Genomic DNA, 23,209 nt, shown 5'->3' with positions numbered 1-23,209 from the left:
GCGAAGGGTACTTATAGGAAGGAGACACCGACTTCGGGCCGACAACGGTCATCCGAAGCAGAGTCAGGTTCGGATGGCGTGATCATCTAATCTGTTGACGCGTGATACCGAAAGGCGGTGGGCTGGCAATGGGCCTTGGGCTTGCCATGCACGCGATGTCTTGGATAGGCCGCCGGTCAAAATTAGGACGGACGCGGTGCATCTTTGACCACGTGTCCCAATTGGTCATCTCATCGTCGAGGAATCACTGGCCCTGGTTAGAAAGACGGATTTAAATAATTATTGGTATTATCAGTGATGACAGCTTGAGGCTATTTAAATTATTATTAGTCAATTGCTAATTGTTAGATTTCTCGTATTACCAGCTTACTCCAAAGTAAATTGACAATTATACTGCAACGCCATATTTCACGCGATTATATTGTTAGTCGTGTCAAGTCGCCTTTTTGTTTGTGCTTCCCATCCCCTTTCCTTTCATGCACTATATAATCAGCGTCGTCACCTATGCTATGATGCTATTTTAAGAAGTAAGGAAGATTTCCTTTTTTTTCCCCAACAGATCTCCTAATTTTAAGAGTTTTCTTTTTGGGCCAACTATTTTATAATGATTCTCAATCGTTTGTTTCTCCACATTATGCCCTTAACTTCTCATTTTACAAACACTGAAACGCCGACTATGAAGAACTGCATAATCCGGGTCCTAGGAAACGATATCGACTGCTTAGTCCAGCAACTGCAACTGCTGGCGGCCTATTAGCATCAGATGAGATGCTGGGAATGAAGAGCACTTGAAACATGAGTACACTACAGCGATGTCGTCTGGCCATGTCTTGCAAAACAGCCTTTAAGGCATTGGCATCAGGAGCTTCTGATATGTCAATGCTCCACATCTGATCCTCCCCATTTCCTCATGCGGCTCTCTGCTTCCTCAGCCTGAAACCCGGTGGAGCATCGATTCCAAGGCAATAATTCTGAATTTGCAAAGCTTGTAGAAGAAACTCGCCATACAAACAGAAGAGAACGAAGGCAACGGCTGGATGACGAATTGATGATGTTCAATTTTTCTATCGAAAGGGAAGGGAACTCACTTCTCTTCTCTGTTCCAGTTGGTTGTGGAAGTGATAATTACAAGGATGATAGTTTGCAGACAGGTGCCTCCGATCATTCCTGACCCTGCAATCGTGGAGGTGAATGCAGGAAAGAATCAAAATCAGTTGAATTGAAATTAGTGTAAAATTCTGTTCGACTTTCTTGTTGCTACCCTGGAGGAGCTGTCATGTTTTTAGCCATGGACCGAAGGCCGAACATTCTCTTTTCTTCAAATTTTAATATCAAGAAACGGAAATAAGATAGATACCGGACACTGGCTGCCGCCGTAAACAAGTGATAATTTGTCTCCAGGCACCGGACAAGTCGTTCTTAGATGTCTTGCTTTGCAATATCTCAGATGACATGAAAGCTGGTTTGGTTCCATCACATCCTAATAGTCCAATATAATCGATTGAGCACTCTCCATCACCCCAAAACCGAATGTGAAGCCGAGGAGGATGCCGGCTGGCAATCCAATGATATAGTAGCATCCGATATTGATGTACGCAACGAGGGATTGCCATCCGGCACCAACAGCAACACCTTCACGACCCAAAAGAAGAAGTACGAGACATTGAAGTACATTATTCAGAATAAGTATGAAGCATGTGGATAATGAACATTTGATCTGGATGGACATTTTTGTCTTAAAAATGACAATTCTGTGCCTCTAATTTTCCCCTTAAAACCGATGATTGAATATTTACACTTGCTTTGCCCCGTCATTGTAAAAGGTTGAACATCAATCGTGCGCTAGTGCTTATCTGATAACACTGGTTGGAGACTGTTTAGGAGAACTGTGAATCCCAGTAGGATGGCGAGCTTCTTCGTTTCAGCGGCGACAGCTTCGCTGCTTGTGAAGAGATAAGGAAAGTAATCGCTGGTGGCAATAACTCCTATAGTCACCGATGTGACTGAAACAACCATCACTGCAAATCACATATATCTAACGAACTACGTTTTCGAGAAACGACGTACTATGACATTGCACGAGCAAGTACTTGGTACTTAATGGTCAATAAAGCAAATCACATGAAATCTTGTTCAGGGGACAGAGGGAAGGAAGTAAGAAACCTTATCGCGGCATTGAACCCAACTGCGATCATCATGTCCCATTCGTTTATGCTTATGCTGTTCACATCGAATTCTACTTATTACCCAATTCGTCTAGATAGAATGGACTACTGAAAGTTTTGTTTTACCGGAAAGGAGAGTACGTTGACCTACCATATAGAGATGGCATCAACAGATATAAGAGGGTTCGGCAGACGTCCGACAATGACCAACGACACCATGAAGTACCACACAGCTCCAAGCTGCAATCTAATTTCCAACACCATCAATTCCACAGTTTTGACTCGGTCGAACACCTGTTGATGAGCGTATGTAGGAATCGGCGTACCATGACATCACAGCGGAAGCCTAGGAAAGCTTCACAAATCCCCACAAATCCGCAAACGCCAGCCAGGAGAACCCTCTCCAAGCACCATCCGACTTGGTGATGAAAATGTACAGCAGCTGGGCCACGACATGTCGAGAGTTATCGCCGCGCTGACTACGCCGCCACCAAGTTTCAAAATCACCAGCCAGCTGGACATCGCGTATGGCACCAGGACAATCACCGAGATCCAAGCCATCACCAAAACCTTTCTTTGCGCTTGCAGAAACTTTTGTATTGGGAAATGGAGAGCGGAAGCGAACTGTTGTGGGAGCATCCACAACACGAACTGACCTGCACCGTGGCGAGGACATCTGATTAATAAAAGTAGGACAAATTCCAAAAAGGAAAATTGAAGCAGCGTAATGCTAAACTATAACTGCATCTTCTTGATGCCCAGACAACAGAGCAATGAGTACAACCATAGTTTAACTACGGTCCAAGAGGCCTGTCATCCTTTCTAGGAAAGATCAACTACACTACCTATAATGCAACTCTGCCAATTGCAAGATCACCACAGCATGAGGCGACTCTTCTCGAGTTCCTAGCGTTGGAAAAGAGTTTTTATGAATATATCTTTGTTGTAGGTTTCGGGATTCGAAAGAAAATCATTCCAGGAGGGAAAAAGATGAATGTTGCCGAAGAGACTAAGGGGCAGCTTCGGAGATCTCCGCCGTTTCACCGATGAACTCAAGAATAGGAAGAGCGAAGACGTAGACGGGGACCAAAATGCAAGTTGTGGTCAGCAAAATCACCCATGATCTCTGCATGTACACCCCCAACATCCGGATCCATCCCGATCCAAACGCTTGCCCGCACAGCATCTCCGTTGCACTTCCCATCCCCCACTAAATTCAACCACATTCGAAACATTAGGGAAGAAGAATCAAACCTAGTCGTTATTCTCATACAATGATGCTGAGATATCAGAACATGTACACACATATTGAACACAGCTTGAAAAAGAAATGTTGCACTTTTCTGAGTCTGAACCTTGTATCAACAGTAAAGAATAAAGACAGGGATATCAACCATGACGCCGGACACGAAGCTGCCAACAACGAAGCTCCCAACCTAGACGGCAGCAAGGTCAATCTCGCTGGCATGGCCAACAAAGGTCAGAGTCAGCGCACCGAGTGAGTCATGCATTATAGAGATGAAGATGGTGGGGCTGGCGATCTTCCATAGCTTCCCGGACTCGCTCCCAAACTGTCAGAAGACGCTCACTCTCTTCTTCCCTTCGATGCCATTGTCGTCCCTGTTGCTGTCCTCTCCTAGGAGCGGCGTGCCTGTGGCCATTGCCTCTCACCACCCGCGGGTTTGGCTCGTTCTTCAGAGACAAGTGTCCATGTGTCCATGGACAACAAAGACTGGTAGCAATGCGTTTGAGAGTAGGTTCGGCGTACGCATCGTTCTGGTCAAAAACGTGCGTGAAACAAGAGTTCTTGAATCTGAGAAAAGGTGCAATGAATGGAAAAACGCACATACGAAGTCAATTTGCTGAGGTACTAGTGTAATGCTCCATGACACCAAATGCAGGGCCAGTTCCAAATCCGGACAGACCCTTGGAGCCACTCGTTAAAACAAAAAATTTTCTTTTCGTTATTCCTTTCTTTTTCAAAAAGAAATTTGAATGGATATCTCATTTTTATTCTTCATTCAGTTCGATGACCTAAATCAAATATATGTATGAGTGAAAGAAAACAGCTTAGAAATCAACAGTAAAAAGATTTGAGTCTCATTTCATAAGGAAATTACCAAAAAAGTCCTAACCATATTGTATTTGTGTCTATTCAATCCAAAAAGTCATTTTCTAGTATTTAGCTATAACATGAAAATGAATAGGAAAATCCTTTATGCTATTTGGTATGGAAAATCTTATTCGGTTTTTCTAAAAAAATTTACCAAAGAATTCAAATTTTTACTTATTTTTATATTTATATTTTATTTTCTTTCTTAATCTACCCATCATGGTGATGGCGGACAACTAGCCACGGTCGAGGGATGAGCTCACCCGGTGGCCGACGGCGTCTTGTCAGCCCTAACAAAAAAAAAGAAAAAAAGGAAAAACAAAGTCATTGAAAAAATGTAAAAATAATTAAAAGTCAAAAAAAAAATATTAATAAAAATTATCCACGTCATTACTAACATGACAAATGGACATAATTGGCATAAATACAAAAGATTTAGGATTGAATTGATATAATTTCAATAGATTTAAGATTTTTTTCTTTAAAAAAAAAAAAAGACCTTCTTGATAATTTTTCCCATTTTCTACATACAATAATCACACACCCACGTATGTGGGTGTGTGTGTGTGAGAGAAAGTGGGGCGGCCATCGGCTGGATGCCGATGAGGTGGCAAGGTCATTCGAGTTAACATACCGAGTGATGACTAAGTCAAAGTCATGGCAGTGATGATCATGTCTGATCATGACAGCACCCTTTGGTCGTCTTTGATCATGACAGCACCCCTACGTCGTCTTCGAGTCAACATACAGAGTGATGACTAAGTCAAAGTGGGGCGGCCATTAGCTTTGTAATGACGTGTCATTGGAATGTACCGACCAATCAAATAATCACACCGATTACAGTTTTGGGTTTGCAATTCCTAATCTGGATGTCTTTAAATCAAGATGAGAGTTTCAATCATAGTATAGTGCACTGTGCATTCGTGTCACTACTTTTCGATGTATCACTGCATTGCTGAACTTTACAGGGAAAATCACCAAAAACTTATATATATTATAATTATGTTAATTTACTTTTAATTTTATTTTATTAATTAAGTCCTAAATCTTTTGTATTTGTGACAATTCAATACTTTCAGCCGACTTTGATCGGCCAACGTTGATGTGGCAAATTTTAATAATAATTTTGCAAATCTCTTAATTGTTTTTTTTCTTTTCTTTGCAAATACAAAATGTCTATGATTTTTTTGGTAATTTTCCCAAACTTTGAATTCGTGGCACTTTGACAGAAATTGGACCAAATTTCCAGACAAATATCGACGTGTGAGAAAGAAAGTGTAGAGAGAGAGAGAGATAGGAGGCATGACAAAGGTCTGGCAATTTGGTTGTTACTAAAGGACAACCCTCCTAGTTAGGGGTCGGGATAGCGCATCCTGTACATAATAATAAGGAGAGTTGTGCAATGCTTTCGGTGTGTGAGACCGACCGCCATATAGCTTTAAATGTTAGAAGTTGGGCAGTGATTTTAGGAAATAAAAAGAGAGAAAGTGAAAGAACTAAACATTGATCGATTTGAAGTGCTTAGTCATAAAAAGAAGGAAGATTACTAAGCTCAATTAGGTGGCTAGTGGCTGATCCAAAGAGTTTTCTATTATAGGGCTTTTGCATTGATTCCCAAGTCATCTCAAACTTAAAGAAAAATCAATTTTAAGTATAATAGTTATTTTAGAGATGGAGATCTTGTTGGGACTTCTATGCTTGTAGGAATTGAGTTAAGTATCAGCAGCATGCTCAGTGTGAAAATTGGTATTCACAATTGCCTTTTTATGTAATATAAAGTTATTTCAAAGTTATTTAGCTAGATTTCACTGTTCTTATTTAGCTAGATTTCACTGTTCTTTATACTCTTGATTTTTTGGGTAACATTACTTGGTTTCAATCTCTCATGTGCTTTTTATGTTTCGCGAAAAGATTAATTAACTCTCTACCATAAATTAAACCTCCCAATCAATTTGATTTCAAAGACCAAACCCTCATACAGGTTATCACGAAAGCTGTTGAATGAAATGTTCTTAACAAAAGACATTACAGCTAATGAGAAAAAAGCCATTATTATGCTGTTAGGATGCATTTGACCGTCCGGACATTTTTGCTAGGTACTGTCAGATATGATAAGAATATGATAGGATTTTCATATATTCATCCATCAAATATTTGTTGCCATGAAAGAAGAACAGCCCCTCTTCCCGTGACTTCGCCGATAAGGACGTCATGTCCTTCTGCGCCTCCTTTTCACCGCCCTCGACCAACTGATGGATTTTGCCCCGCTCTACCGTCGACTTTGCAGCTTGGAGCCGCTCCCGTGTTTGAGTTCTCCGTCAGATATCCGTGGACCAAACTAACGGGCACTGTGATTTTGACGACGCGATCTCTCTATGCCCGCGACCCGTTCGACGAAATGACAAACAGATCGGAGAGATCAAAATCGAGCCTTGAGGTTCGTAAGGGTGGAGGTGGGGATCTGGTTAGCCAAGCCAATGAGTGGGAAATCTGAACACAACGCTCTCATTCTTGCTCAAGCACTAAAATTTGCTACCTTCTGCGATCTAGGTCTTACTGCTTTTCCTGGCGGCTGAAGGCGGGAAGTAGGTCGTCATCGGTGGGAGGAGCGGTGGCCATTGGAGTCTGCCCGTGAACGCGTTGGGAAGAGAAGTGAAGCTTCTCTGGGTTGCATTCCATGAGGGTGACCCTTTATTTTTTTAGTTTTCAAATTTCACGTATCCTAAACGGGGTTTATCGCACTCTCTAGATGGAATTTTTTTTATGTGAGCTATATTAAGTTATATCTGGAGTTTTTTTTTTTTTTTTTGGTAAGGAGTTATTTCTGGAGTTGGTGTTGCTCCAAATACCATATAAGATATAAGTTATCCTATTGGCCCACCAAACGTAGTCCTATAGGCGGGAGTATTTGATTCGATTTTGGAAACGGGTTTTGGGAAAATACAAATGCCTTTAGTTTAAGGGATTTTGGGAAAATGCAAATTGCATTTAGTAAAAAAAAAAAAAAAAGCTTTGAAAAGCAACTTTGAGCTAATAAGCATTTGAAAAATAAAAATTTGCAAAATGACTTTGCTATAATATTTCTTTTTTTAAATTAAAAAAAAAGTCAAACCCTAGGACTACGATCGCCGGCAAGCCAAATCTGGCACCGGTGGCCGTTGGTCGAAGCCGCCTAGGGTCATAGGACCTAAGTGACCATCGTTGAGGATCGCATGACCCTAGGTGGCCCCCGCCGAGGTCACGCGACCTAGGTGGCCCAAGTGACCATTGCTTGGGGGTCGTCCGACCCTTGGTGGCCTTGGCTAACTCTTGTCGATACCGAGATCGGCTCGCTGGTTGCCTTAGCTCTAGGGTTTGATTTTTTTTTTTAAATAAAAAATAAAGTAGCAAAGAAGATGGGAAGAATTGGTGAGGGTAGCTTTGGAAGAAAAAACCTTACGCCAGTATTTGGCCAAATGCAGAAAGCTCAATGTTGGTTTCTATCAACATTGAGCTTTCAAAGATTTCCTATCGTGTTGAGCTTTCAACATTCCCAAGACCGACATTTGGCTAAATGCTTTTTGAAACAACCCGACAAACAACCTAGCATTTCCCCCAAATCCTCTTAAAAAAATTGAACCAAACGTATCGGCTAGATGAAATTCTCATTGTGTGTTCTATTTAATTTTGTTGTAGAGGCCAGCTCGGTTTATATTGTTCAAATCCTGGTTCCTTATATGGCCATTTTGCCTTCTTTTTCTTTGAATGCACTTTTCTATCTTTTAACGATTCAATGTAGGAGCTCTTGGAGACTCGGATCTTGTCCAGTTCAATCTATAGAATTCGGTAACTTTTTACTTACTCTTTCCTCCTTTTGTTATGTTCGGAAGTTGGACTCTATTTAGGATATGTTTGTTTTGATAACAATTTATGTTTGAAAAATTTCATGGGCGATGAGAACATTTTTCCTTTATTCATTTCTATAAGCAATTCAAGCAATCGATTTTAGAAAATTATTTTTCAAAATATTTATTTTTTGCGAAAGAAACGCATCCATTGAACATTTAAAACCTTTCACAATGCAATATGAATAGAGTACTTAGTTAGCGTTCTAATTTATTTTTTTTAAGGGTGAAAATTACAACCTATTGAAAACACAGCCTGTTAAAACTTTAAAGTGTCTCAACTGAAAATTACTGACTTCTGGCATGGTGACGATCGATGGTAGGTGTGCAAACGGGTTGAGTGGGCTGAGCCTAGAGTGATTTTGTAGCCCACCCGAATAGACTGGGCCTGACTTCATATATGGGCCCGATCTGCAGGCCTGGTAAAAAAAAAAGCCTGAGCTAAAATTACTCAATTCGCTCGGGGCCAGTCGAGCTTTAGCCCGGATTCATCTATTTTCATTAACTTTCTTTGCAAGAATATTGTTCACGATAGAGATAAATTTCATCAAAAGAAACATGAACCTGTATCTGCTTGAGTTAAACAAGCAATTCAAGATAATCTGGGTTAAATGTGGCATCAGTGTATCAATTTGAGCTTTTTTTGTGACACAAAAATCAGTTTGAAGTAAACGTCATATCGGTATGTCGGGTTAGGATTTCAATGGTACTAATCCAAAAATAAATAAAGCTTCTAAGAATAGCAGGTGTCCTAGGATTATTTGCAAGTTGTTGAAGAGCTGTGTCACTAACTACTGTACTTCGAAGTGGAGCAATGATTGATTCAAGATCAGGCCATCGTGATGCCAACTTTTTTTTTTCCTTTTTTTGTGGTCAAAATGATATCAACGTTTGAACGGTAGATCCGAGCACCGGATTGACAAATGAGAGCAAGAGGACAAAATTTTCAGAAGCGGATTTGCCCAAATGAGACAAATTGTAGAGCCAAACTTATAATCAAATATTCCTGAAACTGCCTAACATTGGAATTAATTGTGGTTCGCTTGTTAGTGGATTTGTGTTGAGCTTAATTTTGTTCAGCTCGGCTTCGTGTCCACCCGAGTCATGTCGAACTTGCAAGACATAAAATTGACGTGTATTGAGTGACTATTCAAGGTCAAGTCGTTGCATTTTGCTTTAATTTCACAAGGAGTTAACTTTTATTTCTTTGCAATTTATGTACTTATCGAAATCCCACAACATTCTAGCGAATTACTAGTATGACACACACACACACGCTGCTGCCCGATCAGCATTTCACGAGAACATTCGATGGATTCTATTCAAAATGCATTAATTACGTAAAGAAAATGATAAAAATTCAATACATTGGGCTATTAAAATCAAAGTTACTTGATTGCAAAATCCCACTTAATAAACCACGAATCACTATAACGACGATCTAGGAGAACTCAAAGGACAATAAATCGAACACAAAACTAAAGCAAGGAAAAGCAATCGATATAATTTGATTAATGCATTGAAACATCACAAAATCTAATACTATGGTAGTGTTGATGAAGATCTATTTGTCATTGTAAAGTTTTAAATGGGAAAAATATTCCTACCAAGATAAAGGGAAAAATTATAAGGATAATATTTTAATAATTGAACACATCAGTCTCCCGAATTAAAAATGATAATCATTTATCTTTGGATCAAAATAAATCAATAATAATAAATCGATTGTATCAAGAAAATCGGGAGAGAAGGAAAAAAAAGAAAGATAACCGACGATTTGCCCGAGTAAATAAACTTAACACAAAACGAATTACTTGGAAAGATCTCTGATCGGTCACCCTGTTGGCATGCAATGATGAATACGAAATAGATCTTCACTACAATCCCACGGCTTCTCTACCTCTGCATCCGGTCACAAAACTTCATCTACTTGAAGATGGTTAACCCGCTTTCGGAACGAAATTGACCATCAAACAACTCGCTTGCTGACACCTGACACGCAGAGTTTTTAAAAAATTCAAGAAAAGAAGACTTCCCGATCCTGCGTTTCTCTGTGAAATTTTGGTCGCCTTGCTTTTTGGTCGCCTTGCTTTTCCTTTCAGGACCCCACAGAGACCACTATCGTTTTTGGTTTTTCAGTTCTTTTCAAACCGCATTAACTATTTGTTTGATGGAAATAATTTGAAATACTCAACCTGGGTGTCTGTTTTTGATGCACGATACACCGTCAGATCCTTCTGGGTCGGGACAAAACCTGCCAAAAGAACTTGCGGTTTCTTCCGAATTTGACTTTTGGCATTTTTGGGTAGAACTTCGATTGTTCTGTTTCTTGTAGGTAGGCACATGATTTGGACAAAGTTGTCGTTGCGCCTGGTATTCAGGACGGATTTTTCTGCTCTAATTTGTAATTATTGAAGAGTTGCAAGGAGTGCATTGCGTTTCTTCTCCATTTCTTTCCTGTAAAGGTTGTTGTTTGGGCGAAGAGACGGAAAGGGAAGAAAAGAGAAGTATGAAGGGTGTTGTCCATGCGAGAATCGCTGTTGCTTTTTCATAGAATTGTGATGTTATCTGATCTGGGTCTCGACCGCTTGGGCCGTTTTTGGTTGCAGGCTCTGCGATTTGTTTGAGGTGAGTCACTCCTCCACTACGCGTGTTTTTATTTATATTTTTAATGGTGTTACTTTTATCAGAAGTCGAACGTTGTATTGTCATGATTTTAATTGACATGTTGAGCTGGAAGAATCTTAGTTCCTGATCCATGTTTACACATATTTGACTCTGATGTGTCAACTTACATTGTTCAAGCGCTTCCTTTATCACTCTGGTTCTCGGCTCATAAGCTCACAACTATCACTGGTGGGCTGATCACTAGCTTATCTTTTGTTTTTCTATGTGCTCTTTGCCTTATAGCTAAAATCCTTTTCTTGTTCAATTTGAGCATGCTTACGAGAAAATTGGTGAACATTGACAAATGGTTGTGTGTTCGAACATACTGCTTTTTGAATAGGGTTTGATCAATACTGTAGATTAGGAGTAGATGGTTTGCTTTCCACTTGTTGTACCTCCATTAGATATTGAGCTCAGAGTTAGTTGCGAAACATATGTCGGCTGTTTGCTAAGGCACAGATCGCAATCATGGAATGATGGAGGAAAACTACATCGACTTCGATTGCATGTCTATGGCTGTTAAGCATGAGATTCTATGAGTACATTGAATGCGATGGATTTAGATAAGAAGAATCATGAGAGTATCTGGAGCATACTTCTGCTGTAGACCTCACTTAACAGAAAGTCCTTGATGTCTTTGAAGGTAAAAGCTTTCCTGAGTATGAGCGGATAACATTTAGCCTTATGGGTTGGTTCAGCAAAATCTTTAAAGGCTCGAGTCACAAAATCTCGGAAGGCCATTATGATGAAAATTATGGGACGGATCCTTCCTACGATGCTTCTTCCACTTCAGGGGTATTCTCATCTACAACTCTTGCTTTGTCCCTGAAGATTGAATCCCACTTAATTTTAAGTTAATGGTGGGAAGTGCCAGAAGTATTATAGATGATGTCTCTGCTCTGAAATGCATGCTTGTTTGTTTCTTCTGCTGCTAGATCTCTGACTAGATCTTAGTCAGAGTACACAGTAACTTGCCTATGTTGCCTGATAAATCTGCCTCGATCAAAGTTTTCTGGGTTTTATGACCAAGTTTACTCACTTATCCCTCTGATAGAATTTCTTGTTGAATCAAATATAGGATAACTTGTCGGACTATGAGGCTGAAGATATAGATCGTGCCATTGCGCTATCCCTTTTAGAACAAAATCAGAACAGAGCAAATTTTATTGGTGAGTGATATAGCTAACTACTTCAATCACAATAATGCTCATATTAGATGCTTTGTGTTATAGAATGTGCTAAAATCGATGCTTTGATTATATTGTGTTAAATGTACGGTACAGTTATGATGTATTAATGTCGACGATATGAATGATGAGATTGTTTGATTCCCCATGGCTAACTGGTACAGATGGCAGAGCTATGTTTAATATTTTATGGAAGTTTACTAAAGAAAAATTGGACAGGTCAACATGATACATTTTATCTAGTGCTTTGATTCTAAAAATGTTGCATTGAAGCAGTAAAACCTGGCTTACCTTAGGAGCAGGTATTGGTTGCTCAGGATGCATATGAGCCTAACCTACATGCACGGTCAGATCACATGATGTCCAACAGCAATTCTGGGCTGGAGGCTGATATGCAGCTAGACTGCTGAAGTTTCTTTACCTTAGGTCTGAGAAACCACATTGTAGACATCATTTTGAGAATTTTAGTCTGAGAGTTTCTGGGTGACGAATTTCAACTCAATTTTTATGGCGGAGGATTAAGCATCTGCATGTCGTCCAATGGGGCACTAGAATAGCAAATTTATAGTTAACAGCCACTGCAAAATATGGAAACATATGTACATCTTATACTCTATTAACACACATAAAGTTCCTTATGCCATGTGGGAGTTTGATGATAAGGCATGCTCTTGCATGAAAATTTAAGTTTCTCAGCTAAATAACTTGAAAGTGTCTTATTTGATGTGTGCATTCTCAAATGTGCCGTGCTAGAATTCGACGTAGTTTCTCAAATTGTTGGATAGATAATGAATCTCAGTTGAAAGAAGATGAACAACTTGCCAAAGCTATACAAGAAAGCTTGAACTTTGAAAGTTCACCTCAGCATGAAGACGAAAGTGTTCCTTCCCCACATGAAAATGCTTATTCTCCTCCCTCATATGGAAGTGGATATTCTCCTCCACGATATGGCAATGCATATCACCCTATGCCAATGCACTATCCAACAGGCTACAGGTACGTGGGAGACAATAAAACAGGGTCCGATTGTTTATCCTTTCTGTGGTCAGTGCAAGTACCAGATTCACTTCTTCCAAGCCTTTCTCATAGGCTTACCATAGCCGCATATTGTCATATTTGGCATTTGCCTGCATTTGTTGCATGTGAAGGTAATAGAGTACTTTAAAGCAAACTAGATCCTATTAGAATATCATTTTGAAATACTTTACGTTTAACTTGTCTAGTTATTTGTGAGATACAAATTCAAAAAATGACTCAAGCTTAGACAACATGCTTATCTCTTAACTAACAAAGGGAGACAGTCTAAGTGCATAAACTGATTTTATCAAAGAATAATTTCTATTTGGTTTAGCATAACCGCTAGAAAAGTGAACAATTAAGTGAAATTTCACCAGAAAGTGGACATCTATGTTGGTGAACTTACAAGGGCACTTCAGAACTTTGCTTTGGCTTCAGAAGAAAAATTCGTGGAGTATTATCCTGCTTTTTTGATTGACCAGCGAACTTAATTTGACATGAAACTTCCAGCATTTTCAGCTGAAAGCAATGGTCTCGATTGCTCCAGGTTACGGAGTTTGTTTCCATAATAAGCCAATATGGTCCAATTAGTCTGCTCCAGTTTATCTGTACCTGCCTCCAGTGAACTGATTTACTCGGTTATTTTCACCTAGAAGCTTATTAGCTTTAGCAATCAAAAGACCTCTTCCAAAATGAGATCTTGTGTGCATTCTTTGGATAACTGTTATGTAATCCATTTGCCTCATGACATCGCTCAGATGTCACAAATTTTCGTTTCTTCAGCAGTGAAACTTCACCTCTCTCCACAGTCGGGTACATGCTGTAGCTTTAAATTTTTTTTTTAATGATTAGCCATAGCATAAAGTGAGAATAGAGGATGTATTTTCCCATTTCTAAGTTGTACTCTAAAAAAAGAAGAAACTTGGATTTTGTTGTGACTTCAGAGCATATCCTGCAAAGCACTAAAACTATTGCCATCTTCCAATTCAATAAAATCTTACAAGCGCCTTGCATACTTGTGAAACCATCAAAGTCAGATCTGCTGGTTAATCTTTGTGTGGGGTTCTTAGCTTTCTCTTTATGACGGTTGTCTCCCTTCAAGCACCATGCGTTCGTCAAAAGTGTGATTGATATTCACTCTCTCTTCTACAGGATCTGTGCTGGATGCAATACAGAGATTGGTCATGGACGGTTTTTGAGTTGTATGAATGCTGTTTGGCATCCTGAATGTTTCCGCTGCCACGCTTGCACCCTACCAATTTCTGAATATGAGGTACTACGCATTTAAATTACTGGAGTGAATTGTTTGATAATTTCTTGTCTAGGAATCCATTCTCCTTTATTGGCAGTGTTACTTGAGCTGTAGACTGGCTAATTTAGCATGTTTATGCAGTTCTCTTTGTCGGGCAATTATCCTTACCATAAATCTTGCTACAAGGAGCACTACCACCCAAAGTGTGATGTCTGCAGCCATTTTGTAAGTCATGGGAGTTACTAGAACTAAAGCTCTTGATAGTTTACTCCATTTGCTTTATCGATGCAAGCTCAAGTGGTTTCTATGGCAGTTACTCCATAGGGCTATTTTAGTTGTCTCCGTTTCAGAGGAAACTGCTTCAGAAATTCAGTTTGAACTGCTAACCTAGGATGTTCATGCCCAGCCTTTTCTGAGTGCGAAATGTATGACAAATTATTAGCAATCTAGTCCGGGTTGATAAAGATACGGGTTGTCCGAGAATGTAGTATAGTAAGTAATGAGATGTTCGCGTGGAGTCTCGTGTTTTATAATTTAAATGTAAGGTGATCAGTACCTGTTTTGCATTTGTCATTTACCCAGTTTTTGCACTTTAATAGATAGAAAATGGAAATAGCTGCTTTAAGAATTTTTGTACCAACCTCTCATGTTGCACTTACTAGAAATGTTCGTTACTAAATTCGTTTGCCCCCATATTGTTTATTTGTCAATATTTTTGCCCTTAAGCCTTTCATATGTTAATTGAAATAGTTAGCATTGGGCTATGATTGAGTGGATTCATCGTGGTCCTCCAATCCTCAAGCTCCAGTTTTGACTCTTCACGGTGCTTCGATATCTAACTTTTTATTCATCAAAGAATAAGAAAAGAAGAAATTTGTATTTTAACATTTGTAAGTGCTGCTGATTGATCTTTGCGGGATAAAGTGCCCAGTTTTCGATATGGGGAACAAAAGGCTATTAGCCTCCATCTTTTTCTTTGGTTCTTTTAGAAACTCCACTCTTTCACCATGCTCGTTTTGGAAATCTCTTGCCAGATCCCTACAAACCTTGCTGGTCTTATTGAGTACAGGGCTCATCCCTTTTGGAGTCAGAAATACTGCCCTTCTCACGAACATGATGGGACTCCCCGATGCTGCAGTTGTGAGCGAATGGAGGTCAATTTGACTAAACTACTTTTGCATGCTTAAAACCGGTGATGAATTTGTTATAAACTAATGTCATGAGGATTAAGAATTTGCTCCTCATTCATGTGCAGCCACGAGAGACCAGATATGTTTCTCTTAAAGATGGTCGAAAGCTCTGTCTCGAGTGTTTTGACTCAGCAGTGATGGACACAAATGAATGTCAACCACTGTATGTTGGTATCCAAGAATTTTATGAAGGTCTAAACATGAAAGTGGAGCAGGAAGTTCCTTTACTTTTGGTCGAGAGACAAGCACTAAATGAAGCAAGGGAGGGAGAGAAACACGTAAGTCAAACAGCTCTAAGTAATCTTTAGAGCTCCTTTAGTGGTGGGAAACTGTAGATAACTGTGACCTGCACTGGTGACAATTGTTATTTATTGCATTCACGTATTTGTCAGAATTTTCATGCAACTCTTAACCATTAATTTGATTCATTATAGTGTTGATGTCAACCACTGAAGTAAATTAGTTTGACTTCTGAGCTTTTGCTGGATCATTAATGTAAGGTGGTTCTGAGAATTTGTCCTAGAATAATCTGTGCTCAACAGTTTGTTACAAGACTTAATTTCACATTGTTTGTTTGCTTATCATTATTCGTTAAAGTCGTGCCTTCTGAAGTTTAATAACATACTGGTTGAGGTATTGCTCGTTCTGGCCGACTCCATCTGTGATCCATCCCCCATAGTCTACTCTGAACAATATTGTCAGTGGAGATATCGATTAGCAAGTTGAATCATAGTTCATGTTACTGCGAACACAGATGACCTTAGATTATCATAAACTGAGTCGTATTGATCATGTTATTGCTTTTTGCACTGAAATTTTTTTATTGGTTCAGGGCCATCATCATATGCCTGAGACAAGAGGACTGTGCCTCTCTGAAGAACAAACAATCGGCATGGTAAAGACTTTTAGACGCTCTCTCTCTCTCTGTGTTTGTATGGGTGGGTAGGTTCGGGTGCCATGTGTGCGTGTGGGTGGTGGTCTTGCACCATACACAGAGGCACAAGGCATCCCACATGCAAGTGCGCATGCCCATCATAGTTTAGGATTGATTTAGTTGAAGTCTACCGTAGCCCTTCATAACCAGATTTTACTACAGCCAGGAGTCAGGGGACGTCGAAGAGCAGGCACAATAACAGAACCTTATGAACTGGCACGTCGATGTGAAGTGACTGCAGTTCTAGTCTTGTATGGCCTTCCAAGGTATGCCATCCATTGATCTGATTCTATGATGAATTGAAGCCCTGAAAAAACATCAAGAGTCTTGTGGAGGATGATTAAACACTTATCTCACTAAATCAGTGAGAAAGTGCTCCGCGATGGGTCGTGGTCTCAAAAAATGGAAGTTTTTCGCTGACAGACGAGAAGACTGAACAAGTAGCACTTAATAATACAAATGAGATTTAGTTCTTATGCAAGTTATGAAAAGAGGTTTTTATCCAGAAAATGATCTAGTGTGTTGGACAAAGATTTTGGATCTCTCTTTCGGCATGTACTGCTTTTGCAGACTCTGATAGTTGTTAGCTTATGTGCTATTGAATCATTCATCAGAACATTATGTGCAGGTTGCTGACTGGATCCATACTGGCTCATGAAATGATGCATGCTTGGTTGCGACTAAAAGGTTCTTTTCCAGTATATTTCTTTAGCTTGAGTCTCCGGAAAATTAGATCGAAGTTTCATCAGTGTGCTTTCTATATTCCTCAATTACTAAGATTATGATATTCCTTTGGATTTTTGTTTTCCCTAAAACTTGTGATTGCAATAAGTGGCATCACGTATTAGGGGAGGTTTCTCAATTCTACTCGAGTTTTATCAATTCATTTGTGTTCTATCTGTGATTGGGTGTTCCTCTTCAAGCTGCTGATATACCTGGGATGGTTTTGAAGGTTACCCCACTCTTCGTCAAGATGTCGAAGAAGGGATTTGTCAAGTGCTAGCTCACATGTGGCTGCATACACAACTGACGTCTGGATCAAGCCATAACTTTGCGTCGACCTCCTCAATTTCAGGTGCTTCCAGAGCAGCTAAGAAAGGTGCGAGATCTCAGTTCGAGAGGAAGCTAGGGGAGTTCTTTAAACACCAGATAGAGTCAGACACTTCCCCGGTGTACGGTGATGGACTTAGGGCCGGTCTACTGGCTGTGCATAAGTACGGTCTTCGAAGGACACTTGACCACATCCGAATGAGAGGCAACTTCCCATACTGATCAACCAAACATTGCTCACATTCTTTTTTCTGTTTTCCTACTGAAATGAAAAGGCATGGCCTTTCACGCTGAAAATAATTTCGAATTCACGTAGCCATCAGCTTGCTATGAGATCTTTAAATTGCCATTCGATTGTCGTTATATGGCATAATGACATCTCGAATCATAAGCGATGTAATTTAATAAACACGGTTACTTTTCTAGTCGCTGTCTCGACCTGAAATGAGCTCTTTTTTTTTGGGGCGGGTCGCAGGGTCTTTCCCTCTGTTACATAAGACAATGTTGAGCCATTTGCTGTGATCATCTGCTTTGATGGTGTTTCTTGACAGTTTCAGTAACGTGGATCAGTCTAGTATATAGTGGCAAGAGAATCAATCATTTTCTATTCAATACCTCTTATGGTAAAAGAATGCGGCATTAACTGGATACAGCACGAGCTATAGAAATGATGAAGAGGTTCTCCTCTAGAGAGCTAACTTCGCTGTACTGAGAATTACTTCTTTCTACCAAGCTTCAACGGCGACGGTAGAATTTCCTGGGCCTTTAGATCTGCCTGGATTTTCAATAGAGTCGCCGCTATTTCCTCCATGCCCGGTCTCCTCGTAGGCTCGTGCGCCAAGCAGGTTAGACTTAATCTAACCATCCGCATAGCTAAACCTCTTCCGCTACGTTCTAGTCTAGGATCGATGAAGCTTTGGAGAATCTCCGTTTCTGTGTCGTCTCCTTCCATCGCAGAAGCAATTGCGGCTGAAAGCAGAACTTCCCTTCCGTCCTGCAAAATGACCGCACCCTTCCCTGTGATCAGTTCCAAGAGCATCATTCCAAAGCCATAGACATCGGTCTTTGAAGTGACCAGGCCCGGCTTGATGTACTCTGGCGGCATATAACCTCGGCCCCCACGGTGGTGTGTAGTCAGGGAAGCGCTCGACGTTTCCCTTCCAGCGACGCGCGCGAGACCGAAATTAGCAATCTTGGCCCTGAGATCGCCATTTAGCAGTATGTTGCTGCTGTTGATGTCCTTGTGTACGTAGGCAGGTTTGGTGAAGCTATGGAGATAGTGAAGTCCATTGGCAACATCCAGGGCGATATTGATTCGGTGGCTCCAGCTCCGAGTTTTCTTGGAGCTTTTACCGGAGGAAAGCCAGTCCCTCAGAGACCCGTAACTCATGTACTCAAAAACCAGGTAAAAGCAGCGATTGAATTCGCAGAACCCCCGAAGCTTGATCAGATTGAAATGGTTGATCTTCTTCAATATGTTCACTTCGTTGGACACGTCTCGACTCACCCTCTTGACTGCCAGGGTTTCCTGGCCGAAGGCACCACGGAAAACAGATCCCTGGATCCTGTTCCGGGAGCTGAAGTTCTGCGTGGCCTTCTTTATTTCCTCAAACGTGAAGACTTTCAGGATTTCCTCCAAGCTGGCAATTTCAACACGGAGATCCACCGGCGAGGCCGATTTCCTACTTGCCTGCCCTCGAAACTGGGGAACCGCCTCCTTTTTCTTCTTATGCCACAGAAAACATGCGAATGCGGCAAAAAGGGTCACCAGAAGACCACCTGCTGCGACTCCGACCCCCAAATACAGTTCCTTGTTGGGTTCCCTTCTTGAAGAGACATAAGTCGGCGGAGGCAGAGATGGCTGTTCCTGATACAGTAATGTGGTTTGAGAGCTCGAAGGTTCGGTCACGAGAGGAACTAGGATCGTCGTGAAGGGGAAAATAGTGGGATTCGCTTCAGAAATTCCGTTTTCCGTGAGGATGTCCTCAGCGCTAGCATTGAACCTCTCACCAATACCCGTAATAGTGTCACGCCAGTTGATTGAGAAGGTCAGCAAGTACCTGACGCCGTTCACAGTTTGATTCCTGGTCGGACAAGCACACCGGAGCGGCACTCGCAGCTCGCCAGGCCCCTCTAATCCGGACTCGCCGTGTGCATTTGCACGCTTGAGCGAACTGCACGTGGAGAGCCCCTGGTAGGTGTCGTTCGCCACGGTGAAGTAAGTGTCGTTGGCGCCGCTGGTGACGGGAAACAAGGAGATGGCCCGGTAGTACTGCGCCGAGCAGGAGCAGTTCACGGGGACGATCACCTCCTTGCCTGTGGGGAATACGGCGAGCCTCGTGACGTTGTTGATTCTCGCCACGCCCGCCTGGTCCGAGGACAGGAGGGTGGAAATGGCCGGGACGGAATCGTAGGGAGGCTGGGACTTGAAGATGAGGAAAGCCTGGCAGGCCCGTCGACCACCGTTGCAGGTGTAGAGGAAGGCCGGGGACGGTCCGTCCCGGTCGTCGCCGTCGCAGTTGAGGACCGAATTCCCGGAGTACTTCTGCTGACCATGGACATAAATGAAGAGACTGAGCACGAAGAAACTGAGGACAATCTGGCGATGCATGGTTGCCGGTTTGCATCAAAAATTTCTCGACGGTGCTTTGGGGAAGCTTGGCGTTGATAACATTGTCACATAACCGCGTGAAGTTGTATTAAAAACTTTAGTCTATAAAAAATCGATTGCTAATGGACATTGCTATCGGTTGGATTTGATCCACAAACGAATCAAGAAATCAGTGTGGCCCCATAATCTCATTTTAATATTAATTACGCAATAAATCTCCGTTTGAATGGGTAGATTACAGAACAGTCAGTAGAGTGATATTGACTGAGTTCATGCATTAAACATATTTTTTTTTTAGCCATTAAAAGATTCTTAAGCGCGTAAATACAAAATTTTGATTTTAACGTCGTTCTCTACGAGTGGACCACTTTGAATTATCATGAAAAATTGAACTTTTGTCTCGTCTGGTATTTTTTTTCTTTTTCTGTTTTGGTCCAACCCGTCTGGTATTGAGCGGAGCGCCCCACGCAAGACGCAAACCTAGAATCATTGTCTGGGCTTCACAGGACAGACGAGAACAAAATCTGTAAATTCTTGGGACCAATGAAGCAACAGACGGCGATCAAAGACCAGGTCAAACAATTCTAGTTGCCCGATGATTTCGTTTCCTACCCTCATTTTCTTGTGTGGCATTCAAGGTTAACAACAATAATGTAGCTCGTGTCATGAATTGTAGCTGTGACGTCTCTAAATTTAACTCACTCGAGGTATTGTCCGTTTTGATCCATTTCATATCGAACCTTACGATTTTGACTTTTGACGTAGAGACACCTTCTCATCCGCGCTTGAAAGTGCTTTCATCCGCGCTTGCTTAACTTTTGAAGTTCTAAAGTTAAGTATTGTTGTTACGTGAAAATGTTTCTCCGTGAGTTAATTCCATTATTCATCTATCTACGTTCTAGAAACACTATCTTCCTGTTCAGTGCCTAATTGGATTCTCTTCCGCCCTCATCATCATTCTAGAAGTCTGCTAGGAGCCGCTCCTTATGTGGGCTTTCTGGCCTCGGCAATCATTCTCCGCTCTGGTCGAACCGGGTCATTACAGTAGAGGGACACATAATACCTAGAAGAACCCAGCCACAAGCACAAGAGGACAAGTGCTTTTGTACACGCACAGGCCGTCCTTTGTGCTTGTTTTAGACGGCTTTGGGTTTGACGATGAGCATAAACCGTGACCCAGCCGCTGCATCTCCTTCAGCAGCCACGATCAAACCGTCCAACAAAAGAAAAGGCCGTCTGCGGGTCCGGGCAAGGACTGTTCCGTTCGGCATCGGATTCATGTCGATTGCAGCAATCGATTTGGTTGTTCAGAATCAAGCTGGATTGTATCGAGAGCCGTACCAAACCGTATTGCAGTCCTCTCGATTTCGGAGTGTTAAAACTTGGCCTAGAATAGTAAGGACACACAATTAGATTGTAACTGATTATCCTAATTTTCGAGTTTGGCTTGACTCTCTCCTTTTCATTCATAAACGGATGTAATCCAAGTCTTCGCAAACCCTCTTAAGATGTCGAAGTTGGTGTGAGGTCACGATCCCATCGGCTGGATCTGAAAGATAAGTCAATGAACCAGTTGTCCATGCATAGTTTAAGCATTTTCACTGCATGTTCAAGCATTTTCACCGTACCAGCTCCATGAAACTACGAAGAAGTTGAAGAGAATGGGTCTTTGGTCGCTGCCTTTAGCATCACACTACGAAATACCATACAAAGCGCAAACAATCCACGAAAGGATTGACCGAGCAATTAACCATTCGATTTAGATGCGACGGATAAGTGTCTCGTGTCTCACCTAACATACTTTCGAGGGGTCCCCATTGGCCATAGCCACTTATGAGTAAGAGTCTTGCCGATGAGTGCGGACTAGACCTAATCACAAGTTGGGCAGCCTACCGTCTATGAAGCACCAACACTTTCCAAAGACCTTTATGTTGTGTCTGACACTCTTCAATATGCGATCGACACGTTATCGGTGCTCCGGACATCCCAGCAACACGCGAATCCAGCATCTCAACACGTTATTTCGACACGCACGGGATCAATTTTAAGCATTTAAATAAATTAAGTGTCAAAATGTAAATTTTATCAAAAATATATATGATTTAATTCATATATCTAGCTATCCCAAAATTAATATACCCAGCTAGCCATAAAAGAAAACCTAATCGTGACTGATATTTTTATATATACATGACATTATCATGTATATATAAAAAAACTTACATTTAATATATAAAGTGTCTTAACGTGTAAAATTTTTCTATCTTTTTATAATGACGTGTCGGCGAGTCGTGTTGTGCCGCGTATCGCATGCCCATATCAGTGCTGTTTAGCCTACCGTAGGTCCGCCTGAGCTAATAAGGTTGGAAACACAATTTCGGCGTACCTGGGCGAAACAATTTTCTTTTGCGAAGAGAACTTTATTGACTTTTTTAAATCGTGGGCGAACCTGGGCACGGACGGACTTTTAAGCCCAATATATACAAAAACATGCACTCTGATCCCATTTCACAGGAAACTCTGCGGCCCTTCATCGTCTCAACATCAGTTCGAAGTCATCATGCGTTGGAATTCCTGGAAATCGACCACTCCATCCCCGTCGAGATCAAAAGCACGTATCATTCCCACACACTCTTCGTACGAATGCTCTCTCTCCCCAAGCCTCGACAACACGTGCTGGAGTCCCCGAGCAGTGATGCCCCCGCGGCCTTCGCCGGCCTCGAAAATCTCGAACACCCTTTCGAGATCGCTGTTGGTCTCGCCGCCGTCTTGCTCCACCATGCGGACGAAGTCCTCGAACTCAAGCAAGCCGTCGCCGTCCCGGTCGAAGTCGGCGATTGCCTTCCGAGCTTCGTGGCAGGGTAAGGACTCGCCGATGGACGCGAAGTAAGCGCTGAGCTCCTCGCTGGACATCTTCCCGTCTCCGTCGTGGTCGAAGCGTTGGAAGGCTCGCGAGTACTTGTGCTCGCTGGTGTCGGCACGGCAAGGCGTGCTCGACGGAGCGTTTGGAGATTTGGGTCTCGAGTGGAAGTTACGCGGGAGCTTGAGAAGCTTGAGGCTCCTGTTGACGAGCCACTTTGAGGGCTTAAGGACTAGAGCAGAGGCCATGTGATGTGATCTGTACAAGGGTTCTTAGGAG

General features: G+C 41.6%; 3 protein-coding genes and 1 pseudogene across 9 annotated transcripts; 1 reads left to right on the top strand and 3 right to left on the bottom strand.

Moving 5' to 3' along the window:
- Nucleotides 1-876: 876 nt before the first annotated feature.
- Nucleotides 877-3,733, bottom strand: LOC115751594 (annotated as a pseudogene).
- Nucleotides 3,734-10,017: 6,284 nt separating this feature from the next.
- LOC115751591 (protein DA1) lies at nt 10,018-17,884 on the top strand. Of its 7 annotated transcripts, XM_048274734.1 has the most exons (14): nt 10,019-10,285; nt 10,394-10,467; nt 10,628-10,790; nt 11,473-11,624; nt 11,908-11,998; nt 12,802-13,012; nt 14,186-14,306; nt 14,427-14,510; nt 15,320-15,439; nt 15,541-15,753; nt 16,308-16,370; nt 16,572-16,675; nt 17,038-17,096; nt 17,362-17,884. In XM_048274734.1, the coding sequence occupies exons 4-14, from the start codon at nt 11,514-11,516 to the stop codon at nt 17,679-17,681; spliced, it is 1,497 nt and encodes a 498-aa protein (XP_048130691.1). In that variant the 5' UTR covers nt 10,019-10,285; nt 10,394-10,467; nt 10,628-10,790; nt 11,473-11,513; the 3' UTR covers nt 17,682-17,884. The 7 variants fall into 7 exon arrangements, with proteins under 7 accessions (XP_048130692.1, XP_048130694.1, XP_048130693.1 ...); XM_048274735.1 differs by having other exon boundaries at nt 10,018-10,655; nt 10,772-10,790; XM_048274732.1 differs by having other exon boundaries at nt 10,394-10,790.
- A 58-nt stretch (nt 17,885-17,942) lies between these two features.
- Nucleotides 17,943-20,120, bottom strand: LOC115751634 (protein LYK5-like). The gene has a single exon (XM_030689577.2). It carries the CDS (start codon nt 20,068-20,070, stop codon nt 18,175-18,177), a length of 1,896 nt encoding a protein of 631 aa, XP_030545437.1. The 5' UTR covers nt 20,071-20,120; the 3' UTR covers nt 17,943-18,174.
- Nucleotides 20,121-21,844: 1,724 nt separating this feature from the next.
- Nucleotides 21,845-23,209, bottom strand: LOC115751629 (calmodulin-like). The gene is made up of 2 exons (XM_030689571.2): nt 22,565-23,209; nt 21,845-21,949 (listed from the first exon to the last, which is right to left on the bottom strand). The coding sequence occupies exon 1, from the start codon at nt 23,176-23,178 to the stop codon at nt 22,615-22,617; it is 564 nt and encodes a 187-aa protein (XP_030545431.1). The 5' UTR covers nt 23,179-23,209; the 3' UTR covers nt 21,845-21,949; nt 22,565-22,614.

The sequence above is a fragment of the Rhodamnia argentea genome, chromosome 2 (genome assembly GCF_020921035.1).
Source record: "Rhodamnia argentea isolate NSW1041297 chromosome 2, ASM2092103v1, whole genome shotgun sequence".
Lineage (NCBI taxonomy): Eukaryota > Viridiplantae > Streptophyta > Magnoliopsida > Myrtales > Myrtaceae > Rhodamnia > Rhodamnia argentea.
The sequence above is the reverse complement of the archived record's forward strand: the minus strand, read 5'-3'. Positions and strand labels throughout refer to the sequence as shown.

Bases quoted from the DNA above. Each gene is read 5' to 3' on its own strand.
- LOC115751634 (XM_030689577.2), bottom strand. From the start codon at position 20,070: ATGCATCGCCAGATTGTCCTCAGTTTCTTCGTGCTCAGTCTCTTCATT.
- LOC115751629 (XM_030689571.2), bottom strand. From the start codon at position 23,178: ATGGCCTCTGCTCTAGTCCTTAAGCCCTCAAAGTGGCTCGTCAACAGG.
- LOC115751591 (XM_048274735.1), top strand. From the start codon at position 11,514: ATGGGTTGGTTCAGCAAAATCTTTAAAGGCTCGAGTCACAAAATCTCG. The intron at 14,511-15,319 runs GTAAGTCATGGG...ATCTCTTGCCAG, and splicing joins GTGATGTCTGCAGCCATTTT to ATCCCTACAAACCTTGCTGG. The intron at 16,371-16,571 runs GTAAAGACTTTT...ATTTTACTACAG, and splicing joins AAGAACAAACAATCGGCATG to CCAGGAGTCAGGGGACGTCG.